A 25,549-nucleotide genomic window follows, 5' to 3' on the forward strand; every position below is an offset into this window, starting at 1 on the left:
AATCATATGGACAAACAGATCAAAAGCAAAATCACAGCAGTATGATGAAAATGTAACTTTCATAAAATTCAATCATACGATTGTACGAGGGTCACTCCAAAAGAAATGTACACTATTTTTTTTTTAATTAATCTTTTATGCTACATGTTTGAAAGTTTTACAGTGAGTAGATACATCCTTTAGGAACAATATTTTCATTTCTCCACATAATTTCCATCCCTCTCAACTGCCTTACGCCATCTTGGAACCAGCACCTGTATACCCGCACGGTAAATTTCTGGACCAACCTGTTGGAGCCACTGTTTGGCAGCGTACACAAGGGAGTCATCATCTTCAAACCTTGTTCCACGGAGAGAGTCTTTCAGTTTCCCAAAGAGATGATAGTCACATGGAGCCAGGTCAGGACTGTAAGGGCATTTCAGTGTTGTCCATCCGAGTTTTGTGATCGCTTTCATGGTTTTTTTGACTGACATGTGGCCGTGCATTGTCGTGCAACAGCAAAACATCCTGCTTTTGCCAATGTGGTCGAACACAACTCAGTCAAACTTGAAGTTTCTTCGGTGTTGTCACATATGCATCAGAATTTATGGTGGTTCCACTTGGCATGATGCCCTCAAGCAAGAGTCCTTCAGAAACGAAAAACACCGTAGCCATAACTTTTCCAGCAAAAGGTGTGGTTTTGAATTTTTTTTTTCTTGTGTGAATTTGCATGATGCCACTCCATTGATTGCCTCTTCGTCTCTGGTGAAAAACGATGGAGCCATGTTTCATCACCTGTCACAACTCTTCCAAGAAATTCATCTCTACCATTCTTGTACTGTTCCAAAAGTTTGCTGCACACTGTTTTTCTTGTTTCTTTGTGAGCGACTGCCAACATCCAGGGAACCCATCTGGCACAAACCTTTTTTAATACCAACACTTTCAGTATTCTGCAAACACTTCCCTCCCCTATCCCAACACAGCGTGACAATTTGTTCACTGTGATGCGTCTGTCAGGAGTTACCAATTCATTAACTCTCTGTCCACTGTCTAGAGTGTGTGCAGTATGAGGCCTGCCACTGCGAGAACAATCCTCAATATTGCCGTGCCCGCTTTCATCATGTAACCTGCTTGCCCACCGACTAACTGTACTGCTATCGACAGCAGCATCTCCATACACCTTTTTCAACCTCTTGTGGATGTTTCCCACTGTCTCGTTTTCACAGCACAGGAATTCCATCACAGCACGTTGATTCTGACGAACATCAAGTGTAGCAGCCATCTTGAAGACATGCTGCGACAGCGCCACTCACAGGAACAGGTTGAAGTAAGTTTGAAAACAAGCGAGAAGGATGTATCCACACACTTTCACATATGCAGAATGAAAACTGTATTTTTACAAAAATAGTGTGCATTTCTTTTGGAGTGACCCTCGTATCGCAAAAATCTCCTTCTGAAATCAAGAAAATTATACATTCTCTCACGAATAAAAGCTCATGTGGTTTTGATGGGGTTTCCAATAGAATACTAAAAATTTGTTCCTATGTAATAAGCAAAGTCTTATCTGAAACAAGTAGACATCACTAACTCAAAGCATTTTTGCAGAGACTGAAATATGCCATTATTAAACCCGTCTTTGAGCAAGGTGATAGGAGAGAGAGATGTCAATAACTACCATCCTGTATCACTGCTGACATCATTCTCCAAAATTTTTGAGAAGGTGATGTATTCTATAATAGTATCTCACCTTAGTAACAATAGTATCCTTAGCAAATTGCAGTTGTGGTTTCAAAAGGTTTTCTGGACTGAGAACGCCATGTAAATGTTCACTCACCACATTTTACAAGTATTAAATAATAAAATAGTGCCAGTTGCTATCTCCTGTGACCTCTCTGAGGCAATCACGGCATTCTACTAGATAAATTGATGTTTTATGGAATAGATGGTATAACAAAGCAATGGATAATGTCATATCAAATGAAAAGAATGCAGAAAGTTTTACTTAGTAATTAAAGCAATATAGTCCAGGGACATAATACTGACTGGGGAGAATTCACGTATGGGGTTCTCCAAGGTTCAATCTTAGGCCCACTACTGTTTCTCATATATGTAAAAGATCAGTAAGTTGGCATATTTTGTGTATTTTCATTCAATGGCATATGGAATAATGTTCTGGGGTAAATCATCTTCAAGAAAGGAAGTCTTCATTGTACAAAAACTTGTAAGAATAATACTTGGTGCTGAACCAAGGTCATCTTATACACATCTGTTTAAGGGGTTGGGCATTCTGACTACTGCTTCACAGTATATTTATTTTTTCATAAAGTTTGTTGTAAATAATCAACTACAGTTCAAAAGGAACAATGATATATGCAATTACAGTACAAGAAGGGTGAATGACATTCGTTACTGCCCATTAAGGTTGTCTTCAGCACAGAAAGGGGTGTACAATGCAGCAGAAAAAATTTTGATTACTTTCCCAGTGAAATACAATGTCTGACAGGCAGCAAACTAAAATTTGATAACAAACTAAGAAAAGTTTCTCCTTGATAACTCCTTCTATGCCTTAGAAAAATTTCTATTACTGTAATGTGTAAAAAGTGGTGGGTAGGAATAACTAGCTCACATCTGCATATCTTTTTTTCTTTTTGGGAAAAAAAGTAGAAATGTTCAGAATGAAACCATATGTACAAATTCATCTGCAATGTGAATGTAAAATGAGTCAGTCCACATAATTGTGATCTGTTGTGTGAAATGATCCATGGAACATGTAACTAACTAACTAACTCTGAATTCTCGGTTCATGAACGGCATCTGTTCCTCGCTCCTGTATGCTCTTAAGAACCACACACTGTGCAAGGAAGTCATAACAGTAAGGAGTAAAATATCACTGTGTCATAACATCAAAAATTGCAGTACTCCTTACACCATCTACTCTGTACAAAGACTCAATCAGAAGAACATCTGCTTTGTGTGACGCTTATCACAGACGAGAGAGAAGCAACTGCCCTCCGGAATTCTTCAGCAATCGCACATGTGACTGGCCGGTTTATTCTGCAGAGATGCCGGAAAGGATGCCATGATTGCTACCTGCATCAGCTTTTACTTCAATGAAGTACTTCAGTAGTGAAGGATGGACTGGGCTGGCACACAAGCACTGATGAAGTTACATAGGAGTGCACTTAAAAGACTTAATGTAAAACACACTCAGAAATACAATTTTACATAAATTCTGAAATATTCACAGACTGATTGGCCACCTTGTGCAGTACCAGAAATGAGTTCAGATGGCAGTAGGGCCTATAGACACTGTTGTGACTATCATTATTGGAACTGCCATACAATCACAGATGCAAATGCTGTGCCAAACATAGTGGAAACCTTGGACAATGTCATTGTATGCCTATTGATTTGCAGAGTGGGTACCATTAGTTGTCAGTAAAGCTGGAGGACAGATCTAACTACTATTACTAGTACCATCCCATGCCATTCAGGTTGAAGAATACTCTGGCAACATTCTGATGTCTAGTAGATGGGGTATTACAAGGCCAAAAACCAAAACAATGTAAGTGTAATTAACAATATTGTCGTATTGTCTAAAGACATTCAGAAACATCTTGTATGGTTATGGGACATCTTTAATCAATTGCGACCAGCACGACCAACACTTAGTTCGGAAGGTTGTCATTTTGTATTGAAAGAACTTCACTATTTGGACCATGTTAATTCGGCCAGGACAGTGTGCAAACATACCCCTGGCTTACACAAGATGGACAGGAATTCCCCACTACTAAATGGGAAAAAGAACTTCTTTTTCAGATTGACTTATCATTATAGGAAGTTTGTGTCTAAGTTCTGCAGTTGTAGCAATGTCCCTTGCACATCTGTTAAAAAGGTCAGTAAAGTTTCAGTAGATTCCAGATTGTGAGTGTGACTTCGAGCATTAGAAAGACCTGTTGCCTTGCTTATCCAGATTATCAAAAATTGTTTATACTAATCTCATGATGCCAGCAGCCATGCCTTAGGATGCATGTTCAGCCTGGAAATATAACATTATCAAAGAAGGGGGAACGGTTAGGGAAACAGAAAATTTAAAGAAAATTTTCCCACTAGATGGCACAGTACAAATCATAAAATAAATGGGTTCAGTTGCAAGTGAGAGATGAATTGCAATACATTGACTATGGTGCATGTGGCACATTAAACTAACCATACTGTACAAATTGCATAATGGGCACTCAACATTCAACAGCTGTCGCACTATTAGTTAGGTAAGCTCATCCATTAAGGCATGGTCATATCACATTGGATGGGAAAAATTGACTTTTAATCATCCTGAGGCCACAAACTTCATAAAAAGCACAAGTGAGATCAGCACAAGACATGTTCAATATGCTGCCCACTGTTTTCTGCCACAATTTGAAATCAAGAAACAGAATTTTCAATAACAGATCAGTGTGTCTCAGTGGTCACATTAAGAAAGTGTTGCACATTGTACGAGGGCAGTTCAATAAGTAATGCAACACATTTTTTTTCTCGGCCAATTTTGGTTGAAAAAACCGGAAATTTCTTGTGGAATATTTTCAAACATTCCCGCTTCGTCTCGTATAGTTTCATTGACTTCCGACAGGTGGCAGCGCTGTACGGAGCTGTTAAAATGGCGTCTGTAACGGATGTGCGTTGCAAACAACGGGCAGTGATCGAGTTTCTTTTGGCGGAAAACCAGGGCATCTCAGATATTCATAGGCGCTTGCAGAATGTCTACGGTGATCTGGCAGTGGACAAAAGCACGGTGAGTCGTTGGGCAAAGCGTGTGTCATCATCGCCGCAAGGTCAAGCAAGACTGTCTGATCTCCCGCGTGCGGGCCGGCCGTGCAGAGCTGTGACTCCTGCAATGGCGGAGCGTGCGAACACTCTCGTTCGAGATGATCGACGGATCACCATCAAACAACTCAGTGCTCAACTTGACATCTCTGTTGGTAGTGCTGTCACAATTGTTCACCAGTTGGGATATTCAAAGGTTTGTCCCCGCTGGGTCCCTCGTTGTCTAACCGAACACCATAAAGAGCAAAGGAGAACCATCTGTGCGGAATTGCTTGCTCGTCATGTGGCTGAGGGTGACAATTTCTTGTCAAAGATTGTTACAGGCGATGAAACACAGGTTCATCACTTCGAACCTGAAACAAAACGGCAATCAATGGAGTGGCGCCACACCCACTCCCCTACCAAGAAAAAGTTTAAAGCCATACCCTCAGCCGGTAAAGTCATGATTACAGTCTTCTGGGATGCTGAAGGGGTTATTCTGTTCGATGTCCTTCCCCATGGTCAAACGATCAACTATGAAGTGTATTGTGCTACTCTTCAGAAATTGAAGAAACGACTTCAGCATGTTCGTAGGCACAAAAATCTGAACGAACTTCTCCTTCTTCATGACAACGCAAGACCTCACACAAGTCTTCGCACCCGAGAGGAGCTCACAAAACTTCAGTGGACTGTTCTTCCTCATGCACCCTACAGCCCCGATCTCGCACCGTCGGATTTCCATATGTTTGGCCCAATGAAGGACACAATCCGTGGGAGGCACTACGCGGATGATGAAGAAGTTATTGATGCAGTACGACGTTGGCTCCGACATCGACCAGTGGAATGGTACCGTGCAGGCATACAGGCCCTCATTTCAAGGTGGCGTAAGGCTGTAGCATTGAATGGAGATTACGTTGAAAAATAGTGTTGTGTAGCTAAAAGATTGGGGAATAACCTGGTGTATTTCAATGCTGAATAAAACAACCCCTGTTTCAGAAAAAAAAATGTGTTGCATTACTTACTGAACTGCCCTCGTATGTCTTCAATTCATCTACGTTTACAATTGGAGCACTGGACGCAACAGCTTTTCAATAACCTCACATCAGCAGTTACACAGATTAAGATCAGGGGATCTGGACAGCCAAGCTGTATGAAAATGATGGCTAATAAGACTACCATTTCCAAAAAGTCTCTACAACTGGTTCATTGGATGTGCAATGTGCGGAGGAGTGCCATCTTGCATAAAAAAAGATCCTACCCACCTATCCACACTGTTGAAGGTTTGGAATGACGTTGGTGTGTGAAAGACTCTCAAAGTGCTTGCCAGTAATGGTACAAGTAACAGGACCCATAGGTCCCATCTCCTCAAAAAATCTGTCTTCTATAATACATGATGCTATTGATCTGAATCACAAAGTTACCTTTCCAAAATGAAATGGTACCAGTTGATATGCGAGCAGATTTTTCAGTGCCCAAGTTCTGCAATTCTATGTATTGACTTATCCTTGAAGATGCGTGTGGACTTCTCCTGTCTACAGAATGTTCCATGACCATTCATTGCCCACATTCAAGCAAGCATGAAACTCTATAGCACATGTTTGTCCTGCTGGCGGGGTCAGCATGAAGCAACTCCTGGACATGGTAATTTTATATGAATAGCAATACAGGATAGAATTTTACGCACCATGCTCATAGGCATGTCCAACATTCAGGCAATTCCCCTTCTCTACATGTCTGCGCACCACTGTTCGAGCCCTCCTGCAATGCTGTGACCACAACTTCTATTGATATCGGATCAATCTTTTTCCTCATCTCCCACACTGCACATGGAACTTCCAGAGAAAATGACTTCTCGAATTTTGAAATCATTGTCTCCAGTCACTTGGCAGAAACTGGACCAACATCTTTTTTCATATCCTTCAGTGTCTGAATCCTGCAAAGCCACTGGCGCACAGTCATTGTTCTTGTAAAACAGCTTTACTAGCAGTGAACGACCCTACATTGAGACAGTAGTGCTAAGTATTTTGGACTGAGGAACATGTCTTTTAGTTTGATTGTCCCACCACTTACAGTGCCATCTATTGGTAAAATTTTTGTTAAATGTTGTTTTGTTTCCATAATGTTTTCTCAAAATGTTCAAATGTGTGTGAATTCCTAATGGACCAAACTGCTGAGGTCATCAGTCCCTACACTTACACACTACTAAAACCAACTTATGCTAAGAACAACACACACACACACACACCCATGTCCGAGTGAGGATTCGAACCTCCGGCGGGAGGGGCCATGCAATCCGTGACATGACACCTCTGACTGCACGGCCACTCTGCACAGTAATGTTTTCCCCTTCTTCGATAACATTCCTTTCAAGTGTGATGTCATTGTAAGCAATGGTTCTTTTTATGTTTTGAAACTGAAACTTCGATTAATTATAATCACCCTGTATACGAGCAGAGTACCCAATAGCCTATACTTCGTGCCTGCTAAATAAAACAGTTAACTCGACTATAGAGAAGGAGATGCTCCGCCTGATTCATGATATCACATGCTGCCTATATGGTAGTTGTCTCAAAGCCATAATGGATACACAGCATAAAAATGACTGATGGGTCTCAGGAATCTGACTAGCTACCTAACCCAATATTTTTCATGGCTTAATAAATTTGATACTGAAGTAGTATTCCACTCATGGAAAACACATGACAATGCCGACAGATTAAGTTGTAAGGCACTCACGCTGGAACATGTTGGTATTTCTGCAGATGAATCATGGACAGCTCAAACTACTGATGAAGAATGTCTACAGTTTACAGTGCAAGCCCAGTTCTGTGCTGATGATGAAGTGTTGTAGAAACAAAGTGCTGGTGGATTACAGTTGTGTGGAGAGTTTAGTGATGAAGTGATGAAGCAGGACAATGACTTTATTTTAGCAGGGCATTGGGGTTGTCATACTAATGAGTGACGTGTTGCAGAAAATTACTGGTGGTAAACACAAAAAAAAGTAGACGTAGAACAATACGTGGAAAACTGCACACTCTGCACTCAGAGCTGAGCTAAGTCATAAACAAATTGTCTTACAGAGGTTGCCTGAGCCCAAAAGACCATTCCAGATGAATATCTTGCCCACAAAGGACAGCACCATAACAGCTGCTTATTTATTTTGCCACATAAAACCAAATAATTGGCTAACACAGAGAACTGTTTTATTTACATATCATTCCAGATGTTTGGCATCTGCACAGAGACAGGTGAGGATCGAGGTGTCGTAACTTTTTACATTATTTAGCCACGACCACAGTAGGTGAAGACAGTAGCTCAAGCAATGATGAACCACTGGATTTTAAAGTTTGGGACACTGGAGACTGTTATAACTAATCATAGTAAACACATTGTGTCAGAGTTAAACAAACAGTTATGGATACTTTTATGAATTTGTATGTTACAGATGAAAACATTACACCCACAGTCAAATCGGACAACAGGACAAGCGTGTAGAACCATAGGGGTAAAGGTTGAGTTGTTATATGAATAGTCATCATAGTGACTGGGACGCTCTACTGCCATATGTAGTAGCAGTTTATAAGTCAAAGGTGCACACCAAAGTACTGGACAATAACTGCATGAGGTTGTTTTGAACTATGTGAACTACCCCTGGGAAATATGTACCAGCAGTGCATAATTTTGCTGAGTGTTTGAAGGGCATTTGCGCCAGGTTAAAAGCATGAATACAAAGGACTTGGAGTTGCAGGAAAGGGCACTAAAAGAGAAGTCCATGCTGCCCAAGTACCATGTTGGACAATGGGTAATGTTGACCAATCACTATCTTCTGAAATGAAAGACAAAGAAATTTACTATGAGATACCAGGGAACCTTACCAGGTAATTGATATGGCACCTCTGGGCAATGTAAATTTACAACTGCAGATTCATATCTCAGTAATATTCATGGGATGTGTCTCACCATCTGAGGGTGCCCCAGAAACCCTGCCTCAATTACCGGTGGCTTCCTCCTAAGGTGGGTGGGAGTTGGGCATGAAGAAAGGTGCAATCTGACAAAAGGAATGAGTTATCTGTATGCCCTAAGTTCACGATGTGGCCTAGAAAGTTAACTGACAATTTCCTCTCCCTCAATAGGTATGTCAATTTTACCTCCTCTTTCTTTTAACTGGGAACGGGAACGTGTCTGTGTGTGTGTGTGTGTACACACATCAATAGGAGCTGCAATTCAAATCATAAAGGTGCTACATTTATTCAAGACTTACAAATGAGCATGAAGGAGGCATTTTACTGTAGTTAAGTATGGGTTTAGGCAATATGATTATTATTTGGTAAAGAGTGTACCTGTCAAAGTAATAGTGAGGTGCCATAGTGCAAACTGTAAACAGGCAGCAGGTTGCCACCGAGTGAGAGCATCTAACTTCAAGGCTACAGATTCTGTTCTCAAAAATCACAAAGAAGCCTGTACAGCAGAGGGAGCGTGATGTACAACTGGTCGCACTCAACAGTTACTATCTGCTTCGGAACAGCTGCAGTGTTGGGCAGAGGGGGTCACAGAATACCCTACAATGCCGGTACATACAGTTCCAGGGTAGTGTGAGCTCAATGTATCCCGCTTGGAGAAACCTGCATATGAATATCCCTGGGAAGTGAATACAGGCCGAAATGAATGTTTGCAAAGTGTAGGGTCACACTGGCTCTTTTTCAGTAGCAGACCCGGTAGTTGTCATTTGCACAGGCTGTGACCAGGGCTGCTTAAGTAACTCATGACAATTATAACTCCACAGCCAGGGTCTGCTAAGAAATGGCAACCATCGTGACACATCTAGTTCATCCTTCCAGCTGCCTGCTACCATTACATCATGAAACAGCACATATTCCTTATTCTCCCTGCCCAACCTTCCATATGAAATTCTACATAGAGAAAATGTGAGTTACATGAAAGCTACCACAGACTCGACCCTTCTCGCACCTGCTCGTAATTGTCAGACTTCTACTGGGCTACTGTTTGGGCATTTACAACAGCATTAAGGAATATGACAGGTACTCACCGTGTGGAGGATCTCAGTCACACCCACAATAGTGACAGACACTGCTTATTATTATCTGAGGCATATATTTGCACAGATCATGCCCCCACCAACCTCCTACCTGCACGATTGCTAGTAAAAGTGTTGGCATCCATGAGAAAGATGCTTAGCTGTTAAGGTATCATAGAAGAAGTATATGTACTGTGAGCCACAGACTAACTGAATGTGCCCACAATGAACTTTGGAAAATTAACTAGTTCCAGATACAGCAACAGAGAGTGAGTTTGGAGAGTAAAATTCTTTGAAGAGGAAAAGAGTGTACTGGCACAGGCTTAGCCAATAGGACTCAATGCCGTAATATGCTATTTACTAGTGCAGCATTACGCCACGGCACCCACTGGGTGCTGCCACCCACCTGCTGATCAGTGCCTGGTTAGTTATCGAGACCGGGCATGCTTCAGCAAGCAGAATATGTGACATATGAGAGAGGAGCACCACAACAAAACCCAATTAAGTGCATATAAATACTGGCTTTCTGTCCAGGTTGATCACCAAATCGACAAATTGGCCAGTCAGTGTCCATGGCAGTGTCAGCTTCTGTTGTGAGGTTGCTACTGATCCAATGTTACTTTGACAGAACAGTCTGCCAGGGAATCCAGCTGCAACACTGATGGGCCCAAGGTCAAACTGATGCCCTCCTGGGCACCGAACATCTGGGCATACGCCAGTGCTAGATGACACCTGCCTTATATGCCCGACTGGGTTACACTGCCTGGATGCCTACACTCCTCTCATCTGCCACGGCTGAGGCAGGCTACCAGTCTGACACGCACTCAACCTGGTCGTGCCAGTCTGCCGCATCAGCTTCCAAAGTAGCTTGGTCTCAGATGGGAATGCTTACTGCACGAGGTTGAGCCGTGCCTCATCTGCACTGGGCAAGGCAACTGCAGACATCTTCATGACATTTTGCTGTCTTCACCCACCTTCCAATGCCTGCTAATTGTTACTAATACAAACTGTCAGAAAGTAAAAAAGATATTCCACTCTCATCAAGATAATCCTCAATAATTCCTATAGTGAATATCACCCACTGTATATACTGACTTTGCAAAATAAAATTCTTTGAATAATTTACGAGTAAAAATTTGACTGTAGTCTCCAAAATTATAGGTGTGTACCATTACATTTGGTGTTTCAAATACTACTCTGTTGAGGTGCCAAAATAATATGTTACCAACTACCGAGTTGTTATGTTTTTGTTTAAAGTAATTAGAAAGCCTTCTAAGGGTAAATGATAGGATGTAATGAGAAATACACTCTTGGCAAAGGGTAAAGATAACAAATTGACATAATTCATTTAATCATGTTATCAAAGAAAATTCAGTCAAGATTGCTAATAAATTAGAAAACAGAATTTCTGCACAGTACTCATATTCAGAAGGCAAAATGTTTAGTACCACCAATAGAAATGTATAAAAATAAAACTGATGACACTAGCAGAAATAGCTTCCAGAGCTGAGTTCCTTCCTCCAGAAGGAGACCGGCATATAGGTTTGGAAAGATAAAAAACTAAGTACAGGTCCTCGGACTTCAGAATGTTGGGGTCCCACCTGTACTGGGGATAAGTGTAGACAAAGATAAAAGGGGAGGCATCATAGAGAGTAGGAGGTCAGAGACGGTACACTGGCAAGCACTGTGGCAGCTTCTGTCCCAAGATGATCAGGAGAGTGTGAGGGCATCACCCACCCTCTTCTCACTACTGGTGTGTCCCTCTTATCCTTTGTTCCAAATGACCTGCCCCTACGTTTAAGCTTTCCCATCTGACACCTCTCCTCTCCCAAAGAAAGGAACTAACAGCTTTCCAAAAGCTAGGCTAGTGTCATCACTTATACTTTTATCTGTGTCTGTCAGCAATACCAAACATTTCACCTCCTGAACGTAAGTACTAGCCAGTTATTCTGTCCCATAATTTATTACAACAATGACACACTATTTTATTTTTTTTGTTATGGTTTTAGGGCGCAAAACCGCTATGGTCATTAGCGCCCGGTCTGTGACTTAGGAAAAAGCAGAAATGGGAACGAAACTCAAAAAATTGAAGAAACTAAAAATAGAAGGAAAGCTTAAAAATCCACTATAGAAGGGGGTTGGTTGTCCCTAAAAAGAGCTTCAAATGACTGACATCATCTCACTGGCACTAATAAACTCGAGAACGCGATCGGCTGAGCGCGTGTCATCTGCTAAAATGGAAGATATATGAGGCGACAGCTGTAGACGGACGCATAACGGAGTAAAATAGGGGCACTCAAGTAAAAGGTGTCTTACCGTTCACAGCTGAGAGCAGTGGGGACAGAGTGGGGTAGGATCACCACTTAAAAGATGTCGATGGCTAAAAAGACAGTGCCCTATCTGGAGTCTAGTTAAAATTACCTCCTCCCGACGACGCGTTCGAGAGGAAGAGGTCCAAGCACAGGGAAGAGCTGTCACGTCCCGCAATTTATTATTGGGAAGTGTCGACCAATGTGCATGCCATAAAATAGTAACACAACGACATAAAACACTCCGTAGATCAGCGAAGGGAATCGTGCGAATAGCTGGCTGAAGAAGAGAGACTGCAGCCTTGGCCGCTATATCGGCCGCCTCATTTCCACAGATACCAACGTGTCCTGGGATGCAGAGGAACGCCACAGGCACGCCCCCCAAGTGGAGCAAGTGGAGGCAGTCCTGAATCCGGTGGACCAGAGGGTGGACAGGGTACAGAGCTTGGAGACTGACGAGAGAGCTCAGAGAATCTGAACAGATAACATACTGTATCCGCTGATGGCGATGGATGTATTGGACAGCCTGGAGAACAGCGTAAAGCTCCGCAGTATAAACCGAACACTGGTCGGGAATCCAAAATCGATTTGGGGTGTCGCCAACAATATAGGCACTCCCTACACCTAACAATGTTTTCGAGCCATCAGTGTAAATAAATGTGGCTTCCTTCATTTGTGCACATAGAGCAGCAAATGCCCGACGATAAAGAAGTGAAGGGGTACCATCCTTGGGAAATTGACAAAGGTCACGGAGCAGGCAGGTCCGGGGACGGAGCCAAGGTGGTGCTGTACCCCAAGTTGTCAAGAAGGTTTTAGGAAAGCGGAAGAAAAGAGAATGGAGCAGTTGACGGAAGCGGACTCCCGGTGGTAGTAGGGAGGAAGGGCGGCCTGCATACCCTAAATCCAAGGAGGCGTCGAAAAAATGTCATGGGCCGGATTAGCAGGCATGGAAGACAGATGGCTAGCATAACTACTGAGAAGGACAGCTCGCTGATTGGACAGCGGAGGTTCAGCAGTCTCAGTATAAAGGCTTTCCACAGGGCTGGTGTAAAAAGCTCCAGACACTAAACGTAATCCACGGTGGTGGATAGAGTCGAGACGCCGAAGAATAGACGGCTGAGCAGTGGAGTAAACTATGCTTCCATAGTCCAATTTCGAGTGCACTAAGGCGCGATAGAGGCGGAGAAGGACCACTCGGTCCGCTCCCCAGGAGGTACCATTCAGGACATGGAGGGTGTTGAGGGATCGCAGACAGCGAGCCGAAAGATAGGAAACGTGAGAGGACCAGCACAGTTTTCTGTCAAACATAAGACCCAAGAATTTAGCGACATCCGAAAATGGAAGGCTGACATGTCCTAGATGTAAGGAAGGTGGAAGAAACTCCGTATGACACCAAAAATTAACACAAATGGTGCTACTGGGAGAAAAGTGGAAGCCGGTTTCGATGCTCCAAGAGTGGAGGTGATCGAGACATCCTTGAAGACGTCGTTCAAGAAGGCTGGTCCATTGAGAGCTGTAGTAGATGGCAAAATCGTCCACAAAGAGGGAGCCCAAGACATAGGGAAGGAAACAGTCCATAATTGGATTTATGGCAATGGCAAAAAGTACAACACTTAGCACAGAGCCCTGGGGTACCCCGTTTTCTTGGGAGAAAGAACGGGAGAGAGTAGTGTTCACCCGCACTCTAAATGTGCGCTCTGCCATAAATTCGCGAAGAAAAAGGGGCAGCCGACCTAGAAAGCCCCAAGAGAACAGTGTGCGGAGGATGCCTGTCCTCCAACAGGTATCATATGCTCTCTCCAGATCAAAAAATATTGCTACTGTTTGGCGTTTCCGGAGAAAATTGTTCATGATTTAAGTGGAGAGTGCAACAAGATGGTCAACTGCAGAGCGATGCTTTCGGAAACCGCATTGGGCAGGTGTTAAAAGACTGCGGGACTCCAGCCACCAAGCTAAACGACAATTCACCATACGCTCCAAAACCTTACATACACTACTCGTGAGAGAAATGGGGCGATAGCTAGAGGGGAGATGTTTGTCCTTTCCAGGTTTCGGAACAGGAACGACGATAGCTTCCCGCCATCATCTGGGAAAAGTACTGTCGGTCCAAATTCGATTATAAAGGCGAAGGAGGTAACGCAGACTATGGGTTGATAAATGCAGCAACATTTGGATGTGGATACCATCCGGTCCTGGGGCGGAGGAGCGAGAAGAAGAGAGTGCATGTTGGAGTTCCCGCAGGGAGAAAACAGTATTGTAGCTTTTGCGATTTTGAGAGGAGAAAGCAAGAGGTCGCACTTCCGCACGTTTCTTCGGGAAAAACGCTGGCAGGTAATTTGAAGAGCTCGAAATCTCAGCAAAGTGTTGACCCAATGAGTTAGAAATTGCGACGGGGTCCACTAACGTATCATGCACTACAGTGAGCCCAGAGACCGGGGAGAAACTAGGCGCACCAGATAACCGTCGAATTCGACTCCAAACTACCAAGGAGGGAGTGAAGGTGTTAAATGAGCTAGTAAAGAAGTCCCAGCTTGCCTTCTTGCTATCGCGGATGACGCGACGGCATCGCGCACGGAACTGCTTATAGCGGATACAATTGGCCAAAGTAGGATGGTGGCGGAAATGCAAAGAGCACGTCGCTGCTCACGTATTACGTCATGGCATAACGCGTTCCACCTAGGAACTGGGGGGCGCCAGGGCAATTCGGAGGTGCGGGGTATTGAACGTTCCGCAGCTGTAAGAATAACGTCTGTAATATGTGTGACTCATCATTGACGCTAGGCCATCGAATGTCGCTAGAGACGAAAAAAATGTCCAATCGGCTTGGGCAAACTTCCAGCATCGTGGGCGCATATATGGCAGTTGAGGCTGCAGTCTAAGGACACATGGAAAGTGGTCACTCGAGTGTGTATCATCAAGGGCGAACCATTCGAAGCGCCGAGCTAGCGGAGCAGTACCGACCGAAAGGTCCAAATGAGAGAAATTTGTCGTGGAGGCAGACAAAAATGTAGGGTCCCCTGTGTTGAGGCAAACAAGATCCGCTTGGTGGAAGACGTCTATCAATAGTGAGCCACGCGGACAAGAATGTGGAGATCCCCAAAGCGGGTGGTGGGCATTGAAGTCCCCAACCAGAAAATAGGGGGGTGGAAGCTGACCAAGAAGATGAAGGAGATCAGCTCCTGCCATTGGTGTGGACAATGGAATGTATACAGCACAAAGAGAGAACGTGTATCCAGAAAGGGAAAGACAGACAGCGACAGCTTGAAAGGAAGTGTTTAAGGGGATTGGGTGATAATGGAGAGTATCATGGAGAAGAATCATGAGTTCTCCATGCACTGGAATGACTTTAACAGAGGGGAGATCAAATCGGACGGACTGAAAATGGGGGAGAACAAAGCCGTCGTGGGGACGCAGCTTTGTTTCCTGAAGACAGAAGATGACCGGCGAGTAGGATCGTAAGAGGATCGACAATTCATCCCAATTGGCTTGAATGCCATGGATATTCCAGTGAATAATGGACATAGGGTGAACAGAAAATGGAGGAATGTGACCAAGGTTGGTTGGTTGGTTTGGGGAAGACCAGACTGCTTGGTCATCGGTCTCATCGGATTAGGGAAGGATGGGGAAGGAAGTCGGCCGTGCCCTTTCAGAGGAACCATCCCGGCATTTGCCTGGAGTGATTTTAGGGAAATCACGGAAAACCTAAATCAGGATGGCCGGACGCGGGATTGAACCGTCATCCTTCCGAATGCGAGTCCAGTGTCTAACCACTGCGCCACCTCGCTCGGTGAATGTGACCAAGGCTGCCGTCAACTCAACGACTGCTCAGAGCTTGCGACCGACAGCGTGGAACGGCATTCAGCCGAAGGCAGAAGATCCTGATACATAGGTTGTTCAGGAGCAGCTCCTACCACCAGTGATGGGCCGGTTGATCGGCCGCCAGCAGTGCGCCTCGGCGACACAGAAGACGGCCAAGGGCGGCTACCACCAGGTGGTGCTGTAGATGAGACACGCCGTGGCGGAGAAGGAGAGGAACTGGGTTTCTTATTATCCTTCTTGGAAACAGGATGTTTAGATGAAGGAGGAACCGATGGTTGTGAAGTTGGGGTACGCAAAAAATCTTCATGAGTATGCTCTTTTTAGGAAGTCTTGGTGTCTGACTTTTGGGCTCGAGATTTAGCAGAACCCTATGAAGGGTGAGCCATAGAGTGAGCAGGCGAAAGTGGGGAGGTTGAACGGGCGATCTTTGCGCTGGCCGATCTGACGACCGTGGCACTAAAAGTGAGATCACAAGTCTGCGTGGCCACCTCCTTTGTTGGCCGAGGAGAGGCAAGGACAGTGCTGTATTTTCCTGTCTGAGGCACAGTGGGCTTTCGACTGGCGAATAATTTTCCAGCAGCAAAGGTCGACACCTTTTCCTTCACTCTGATTTCCTGAATGAGCTTTTCGTCTTTAAAAATGGGGCAATCTCTAGAGGAAGCAGCGTGGTCACCCATACAGTTGATGCAACGAGGGGATGGAGGTGGACAAGCACCCTCATGGGCATCCTTGCCACACATAACACATTTGGCCGGATTGGAACAGGACTGGTTGGTGTGATTGAACAGCTGACACCGATAGCAACACGTAGGATTTGGGATGTAAGGGTGAACGGAAATTATTTCATAGCCCGCTTTGATGTTCGATGGAGTTGAACTTTGTCAAATGTCAAGAAGACAGTACGGGTTGGAATGATGTTCGTGTCAACCCTTTTCATGACTCTATGAACAGCCGTTACGCCCTGGTCAGACAGGTAGTGTTGAATTTCCTCGTCAGACAATCCGTCGATGGAGCGTGTATAAACGACCCCACGTGAGGAATTTAAAGTGCGGTGCAATTCCACCCGGACAGGGAAGGTGTGTAGCAGTGACATACACAGCAATTTTTGTGCCTGGAGGGCACTGACTGTTTCTAACAACAAGGTGCCATTTCGTAATCTGGAACAAGACTTTACAGGACCTGCAATTGCGTCAACACCTTTCTGAATAATGAAAGGGTTGACCGTGGAGAAGTCATGACCTTTGTCAGACCGAGAAACAACAAGGAACTGTGGCAACGATGGAAGGACTGTCTGTGGTTGAGACTCATTGAACTTACGCTTGTGGGCAGACATAGTAGAACATGAGGAAACCATTGCGAAAGTATCCCCCATGATTACCGGCATCTCTGATGGCGCGCTCCTTCCTTGTAGGGGCCCTCTCTGAGGGCACTCTCGCCTTAGGTGATTGTTCACACCTCCCGAGAAACGGATGGAGGGACCAATCGGCACTTTCGGAAGGTATCAGCTCGGGTAATCACCCCTCCTTGGGCCTGGCCATTACCAGGGGGTACGTACGTATCCTACCTGTCTACCCAGGGCGGAGAATTACGTGTTACCCCGTCACCGCTACGCATGGAAATGCGTGGGTCGGCCTTCAGACACGCACAGGGAGGAAAAAAGAGAAAGGGAAAAAAACAAAGGGAAAGGAAAGAAGAGAGGTCTCAAACGCCGCAGTGAAGAAAAGGGCAAAGAGAAGAGGTAAGGAAAAGAGAAGGACAAAGGAAGGACGAAGACTTGCAAGCAGAGAAAGCAAAGAATGTGTTACATTTTCGAGCGTCTGTCTCCGGATGTTGGCACAAAACATACTCCCAGAGGGGGAGAAAGGGAAGGAAAGAGGCAGAGGTGAGGGGGAGGGGGGGGGGGGCGGGGCGCGAAGATGGGGGATGGGGATGGATGCGGAAAGGGAAGGTATGCAGCCCGGAAAGGAGGGAAGGCCACATTAGCTCGGGGTCCCGTGCTCACTACACACATATCCACAAAAGAGTTGTGGACCCCCTGGGGGGAATGTCATACTATGTAAGATAACTAGCTGTTACCCACTGTTTTGCTCACATATCAGTAATGTTGTTGTGATGAAGAATGGTGAGTAAGCAAGCTAGTAATTTTACAGTTTCTGTGCATATAGTGTGTAGAGATGTATACATAAAAAACTTATGCAGTGCCGGTAGGTAAGTGCATAATGAATGTTTTTCTATTTTTTTGCTATTTGTTGAATCTGAAAGCACAGATTATATTTTTAAAAATGCCTCAATTCATTACATTTGTGCATAAGCAGAGATTTTAGGGGTTCCTCTGGCTCATCTAGTACTGGATGTAAGATTCTGCCATCAGAGCAACAGACACCAAACATTTGCATTATGGTGGTTACATTTTTTATCCATCCCCCTACGAGGACTAATTTATGATTAATATAGTCTGTTAACAGATCAAAATCAAATGCAGTCTCACCAAAATTCTCCCAAATTCCACATGTAAATGTATGACTCTGTTTGTTGTAGAGCCTTTAAATGACACTGTCATCATCTGCAAGCATCTTGGAAACTTTGAGACATGCATGATGCGCAGTGTCTAAAATGTGATGGGCTTGTGACTGTTCTGATGTCTCTGTAGCTATTAGGGCTGCCCGACAGTCTGCATCCAAGTTCTGGCAGACATGAGATTGCTCTGAGGTTTGATGCAGTTGAGTAACTTTTGCAGCTTGAGCTCTCTGAGAACTATGCACTAAATCAGACTTATGTTGGAGAGGCTTACAGTGATAGTTTTAAATATGGTCCTCAGGCTTATCGTGCAATTTTATTTTTGTATCTCATTCAAAACTCTCTAGCTATGCCAGATGGTGTAGGAACTCAATATCATAAACCTTGCACGCAACAACATTGAATTTTCACTGTCATGGAATAATCTATACACACTTACAGTTGCCAACCACCATGCCAGCGTTGTCTGCATGCCACTCATGCACACCATATTTAAAAATGTTAATAATACTCAAAAAGATACAACTTTCTACAGCAGCCTACGGTCTTCCTCAGGGTTTAGGCTACCTCCATACCAAAATACCATCAGGGTTGGTTCAGCAGAGAGTCATGAAAACGTAACAGAGTGATTTACTTTCACAATTACTAATACTGGTATTAGTATAGACCTATTAATTATACCGCTGAGAAGTGAATAAGCATTGTATTGATTACAGTGAATCATATCCTGTAGAACATACCAACCAATAACAGCATTGTCACACATATAATTAAGTTCAAAAGTGAGAGAGCAAATAGCTTTTTCAAAAAGTAAACATTTTCACTTAATTTGCATAATATTCTTCAAATGAATAAATATCTTGTACAAAACACTTTGTAAAATAGCTTATCTCCTTCATCAGAGTTCAAGCTATTCCACACCAAATTACATGGATATCAGTTCAGTAGTTTAGTTGTGAAAATGTTACAGAGAGAGTTACTTTCACATTTATAAGTAATGTGCAAGTATGGATTTGCTTGGATTAAACATATTGAGGATCGTACAAGAATTGTATTCTGGCTATTAGCCACAGCTGCACCCGGAATCAGTAAAATGAAATGAAATGTTCATAGGCTTTACTGTCCAGGAGACCCCAACTCGGATGTTCAAAAGCTTGGCACAAGTCTTTTGACGCCACTTCAGCGACTTGCATGTCAATGATGGTAAAATGACGATGAGGACAATGTACACTACCAGGGAAAAAAAACACCAACCTGGCTGGGCACAGAACCCTAGAACCCGTGATCATGATGCCTCAGTGCTAACCACATAACCACAAGGTGTTCATGCAAATTCAAACAGAGGCACATGACCCCCAGTGGCAAAAATGTGATGGGTTTGTGACTGATGTTAGTGTGGATTAAACAAGCTGAATTGTATAAACATTGTATTCATTATGTTGAACTGTATTATGTAGAACATATCAAACAATACAGGGATTTTCACAAATATGAAGTTCAAAAATCAAAGAGTAAATAACTTTTTTAAGAGTAATTGTTGTTCCATATTGCATGTTATATTCCTCAAATCAATAAATATATTGTACTACATACTTTCTAAAACAGCCTATGTTCTTCCTCAGCATTCAAGCTGCCTCCATACCAAATTTTATGAAAATTGGTCCAGTGGGATAGTCATGAGAGCATAACAGATAGGGTTACTTTTGCATTTATAATATTAGTATGGATTAAAAAATGAATCATATTATATTCTTACAAAAGAAAACTGCCTTTTTCATTTAGTAATACTGCTTCAAGAGAGGTAAGAACAAAAACATAATACATCTTACCTCATGCGGTCCACACTTTCTATTGAAAAGCCAAAATTAACAATAACCTGGACGATTTCACCCAGATTCCCTGCTTCCATTTCCCTTCTCAGCATGTCATATGCAGGAAAACAACGAGACCAAATTGCTTCCATCAAAAACAATCCTTTCTCCCTCGCTAATGAAATCAGTTCAGTTGTTTCTTTCAAATTCATAGTCAATGGCTTTTCACACAGTATAGGCTTCCCATTATTCAACATCATCTTTCCAATAGGAAGATGCTGTGGATGGACAGCTCCAATGTATACAACATCTGCAAAAATATGATAACTGCTTAAAAACAATTAAAAAGACGAATAATTTTATGATAAAGCAATAGTGATGTGTTAAACTTCTGTGCCGGACTGGGACTTCAATCTCTCACTTGCCTTTCCAAGCAGTGTATGAGGGTTAGAACTTAAATAGTGGCAACTAATTATTCACAATCGATACAAAAGAGTTAGAATTACATGTTTGCACCTGTTACTGTCATTCAAAGTAGTCACCAGTATTGGGTAGAACCCGTTGCCAACAATGTGGAAGGCGTAGTATACCATTAGCAGAGCCTGATGGTGCGAATGGAGCGATCTACTGCCTGTCGAATCTCTGAAACAGTTCTGAAGCGAATGACATGAAATGGTTCCTTCATCTTTGGAATCAAATCAAAGTCACAAGGACTTAAGTCCGGGAATATGGTGGATGGTACAATACTTGCCAGGCCCATCGACAGAAAAGAGCAGCCACAGCTTGCGCTGTATGCGCCCACACGTAGTCATGCAAAATGATGGGTGGGTTGTGCAGAAAGTGTTGCAGCTTCTTTTGCAAAGCTGGTCCCAGGGGATGCTCAAAAAATGAACAGTAATACTGTGCAATGACAGTCTGCCGCGGAGGAATGTAATGCGTTAGGATAACACCATCACAGTCGTACACGAGAATCACCGTAACTTTAGACCGTGTCATTCATACCATCAACAGAACAGGCTCTGCTAACGGTATACTATGCCTACCACATCACTGGCAATGGGTCCTACACGATGCTGGTGACTACTCTGAAGGACAGTAACAGGTGCAAACTTGTAAAACTTTTGTATCAGTTGTGAATAAATAGCTGCCACTATTTAAGTTCCAACCCTCATATTTACATTTTAGGTATCTAAACAACTTCAGACAGTTAAACTACCTATCACTTTCACATCAGGTAAGCATGAAATTGAAAGACAAAGGTGTTGGCAAACTAAGTCTATGAAATATTTCAGACAACATAACTGGGCAATTTGTGGTTCAATCGCTGAATCAATTTTTGTGTTTCCTCTAGAATTTCTATATAAGTGACAGAAAAAGAGAAAACCATATGAAGGACAAGGGATAAGAAGGGCAAAAAGTATAGTGATTAAATGGGATGAGGTCTCAGATAATTATGATTATAATGTTGGTGAGTACGATGACATTGATTATGATAAAGAAACAATATTTAGGTTAACAAAGGGCATGCAGCGAGATAGTACGCACGGTCAAGAGAAAACAGAAGAAGAATCAAAGTGGAAGAATACTGAGAATGAAAATGTACAAAATAAGAGAGAAAAAAGGGAAGCAAAGGAGAAAACTGACTATAATTAATCTCAAAAAGGTTTAGGAAACGAGTAAATTTTACCAAAGGGTTCTATGTTGTCTTAATGGAAATGTAGTCGAGTATACTAGCTTCAATTCTTATAAGTAACTTTCTAGCTCAGCAGATTACAAATAGCTGGCTTAGTTTAATGTTATTTGTTCACTGGCCTGTAATACACAGCACCAACAACAAAGCAGTCCCACCGTGAATGCTGCTCTCGAACACGGGATGAGTTGGTTGACATTCGAAAGCAGATGGAAATCACTATGACTACTATCAAATGATTGCCAACTGCTGTGAATCAGTGTGTTAGAAGAGTTCCCAAGAGTTGTGTACCTGTGATAGCGGTACCTTTGTACTATTGTCTCCTGTGGATTCTGTCTCCTCTCGAGGAAGAACAGGATCTGTCATTAGTTGTCCACTTGACTGCGAGTAGCATATTGATGGTAGATGTTGGCATCCTGTACAAGGCAGACAGGGACCAAGGAGAACTCAGAGTATTATACCAATCCCACTAACCAACAAGTTCAAGGTGCTGTATTTCACTGAAACTAAACCAGTGGGACTCACTTCACCTATTTTGGGGAAATCTGTTTAGTGTCAAGAGGACGCACATGCAAAAGGGTAGGGGTCTATTAATCATCAGCAGTTCACATGTACAGCAAATAATGGTAACAAGGGACAGAAAAGAACATCAGATGCACTCAGTGTATATGCCTGGAGGCCTCATTCAACATGTTGAAAACACTACTCAAGTATCCAATGAAGGAACAGGGTGCAACCAAACTGCAGATTGTGACACACATTGGAACAAACAATGTCTGTCGTATGGGCTCCGAGGTCATTCCAGTGACTGGCAAAGAAGGGTGAGAAGACCAGCCTTGTGCACAGAGTTCCCACAAAGCACACAATTTGCAGCATTGTCCACAGAACTGATCTTGGCCCCTGGTTCTGAGTCAAGCGGAAGCAATGAAACACAGAATTCGAAGGTTCTGTGAAAAGCTATGCTGTGACTTCCTGGATTTGCACCATAGGGTTGAGATTTGTAGGGTCCTGCAATTGGGTCAGGTGTGCACAACACATCAGAGGCTGCTGCCCAGGTAGCTTACAATGTTTGTGGGGTGCACACAAGGGCTTTTTAGATTAAGTGACTCTCAACCCAGTCCCACTAAAGACAGCTGTATGAGACCCACAAGTATAAGTGTAAGACCCAAAATAATGCTGCCCACATGCACAACAAAATGTCAGAGTTTGAAGTCGTCCTGAAAATCTGTGAAGCTCATATAATACTAGGGACAGAAAGCTGGTTGAAACCTGAAATTGATAGCAGTAAGATTGCTGGGAAAAAGTTTAAGCATATGTTGAAATGGCAGGATAATGGGAAATGGGAGTGGGTATTTGTTGCAGTAGACGAGAAACTCAAATACACAGAAATAGACATTGAAGCTGCATGCAAGACTGAGCAAATCTCAGTATCAGGGATGGGCATTAAATGCTAACCGGATCCTTCTATTGCCCACCAGACTCGTCTACTAATGTAAACAAAAAATTTAGAGAAAACCTCAGTTTGCTTGTATGCAAGTTCCCAAAGAACACTGTATCATCATTGGAGACTTCAATTATTCAACAATCAATTGGAAAAATTACAGTTTTGTTAGTGTTGAGTGGAATTAGACATCCTGTAAAACATTACTAAATGCCTTCTCTGAAAACTATCTACAGGGTGAAAAGTATTTAAACCGACAAACTCTGGGAGGTTGAAGGGGACATCAAAACAAATGTTTTTCCCTAATGTCATTTTTTCCTATGAGGATCATTTAAACCGGTGGAGGCTGTATTACACTCTTCAGTTGCTAGAGGCTGTATTACGATCTTCAGTTGTCACAGGGCATATTACGCTCTTCAGTTGTAGGCAACTGCTGTCCACCAGTGTAGTAGTGCATTGTCTCTGTTTACTAATGGAACGATACACCTGGAGTGAGTACATTGATATGGTTGGTGCGTACTACGTAGCGCACCACAAACCGACGAGCTGCACAGCGGGTTTATCAACAACAAGACCCTAATCGCCGTATCCTGCATCATACGACCTTTGCTGCTGTGTACCAACGTTTGCGTGAGACCGGATCATTTAGCACATTACCTGGACAAGGACGCCTTCGTACGGCAACAACGCTGCAAGTTGAGGAAGCTGTCTTGCAGCACGTGGAGCGGGATCCTTCAATCAGCACTCGTGCAATTGCACGTAACATGGGGACGAATCAGATGAATGTAAGAACAGTCCTTCGAGGGCATACAGCGTGTCCACAACCTTGAAACAGTTGATTATCCACCCAGAGCACATTTTTCGCAGTGGTACGAGGTGCATTCAAGTTCTAAGGCCTCCGATTTTTTTTCTCTGGACTGGAAAGGGATAGAAACATGCGCATTGTTTTAAAATGAGGCCGCATTCATTGTCAATACGTCCCAGAGATGGCAGCACCATACGGCAGATGGAATTTTACTGCCACCGGCGAGAATGAGAACTGTTTTAAATACTTAAAATGGCGACGTTTTCCTTACTTGAACAGCATGCAATCATTCGTTTTCTGAATTTGCGTGGTGTGAAACCAATTGAAATTCATCCGCAGTTGAAGGAGACGTGTGGTGATGGAGTTATGGATGTGTCGAAAGTGCGTTCGTGGGTGTGACAGTTTAATGAAGGCAGAACATCGTGTGACAACAAACCGAAACAACCTCGGGCTCGCACAAGCCGGTCTGACGACATGATCGAGAAAGTGGAGAGAATTGTTTTGGGGGATCGCCGAATGACTGTTGAACAGATCGCCTCCAGAGTTGGCATTTCTGTGGGTTCTGTGCACACAATCCTGCATGACGACCTGAAAATGCGAAAAGTGTCATCCAGGTGGGTGCCACGAATGCTGATGGACGACCACATGGCTGCCCGTATGGCATGTTGCCAAGCAATGTTGACGCGCAACGACAGCATGAATGGGACTTTGTTTTCGTCGGTTGTGACAATGGATGAGATGTGGATGCCATTTTTCAATCCAGAAACAAAGCGCCAGTCAGCTCAATGGAAGCACACATATTCACCGCCACTAAAAAAATTTCGGGTAACTGCCAGTGCTGAAAAAATGATGGTGTCCATGTTCTGGGACAGCGAGGGCGTAATCCTTACCCATTGCGTTCCAAAGGGCACTACGGTAACAGGTGCATCCTACGAAAATGTTTTGAAGAACAAATTCCTTCCAGCACTGCAACAAAAACATCCGGGAAGGGCTGCGCATGTGCCGTTTCACCAAGACAACGCACCCGCACATCGAGCTAATGTTACACAACAGTTTCTTCGTGATAACAACTTTGAAGTGATTCCTCATGCTCCCTACTCACCTGACCTGGCTCCTAGTGACTTTTGGCTTTTTCCAACAATGAAAGACACTCTCCGTGGCCGCACATTCACCAGTCGTGCTGCTATTGCCTCAGCGATTTTCCAGTGGTCAAAACAGACTCCTAAAGAAGCCTTCGCCGCTGCCATGGAATCATGGCGTCAGCATTGTGAAAAATGTGTACATCTGCAGGGCGATTACGTCGAGAAGTAACGCCAGTTTCATCGATTTCGGGTGAGTAG

The 25,549-nt window shown here is 43.5% G+C and overlaps 1 protein-coding gene across 1 annotated transcript in view; it reads right to left on the reverse strand.

Annotated features, from left to right (window-relative positions):
• LOC126259941 (trans-1,2-dihydrobenzene-1,2-diol dehydrogenase-like) overlaps window positions 1-25,549 on the reverse strand; it is a 111,230-nt gene that overhangs the window by 51,785 nt on the left and 33,896 nt on the right. Inside the window, exon 3 of the mRNA XM_049957037.1 lies at window positions 20,292-20,583. Coding sequence (XP_049812994.1) covers window positions 20,292-20,583 — 292 coding nt within the window. The remainder of the gene's footprint in view (window positions 1-20,291; window positions 20,584-25,549) is intronic.

This window comes from Schistocerca nitens, chromosome 5 (assembly GCF_023898315.1).
Source record: "Schistocerca nitens isolate TAMUIC-IGC-003100 chromosome 5, iqSchNite1.1, whole genome shotgun sequence".
NCBI lineage: Eukaryota > Metazoa > Arthropoda > Insecta > Orthoptera > Acrididae > Schistocerca > Schistocerca nitens.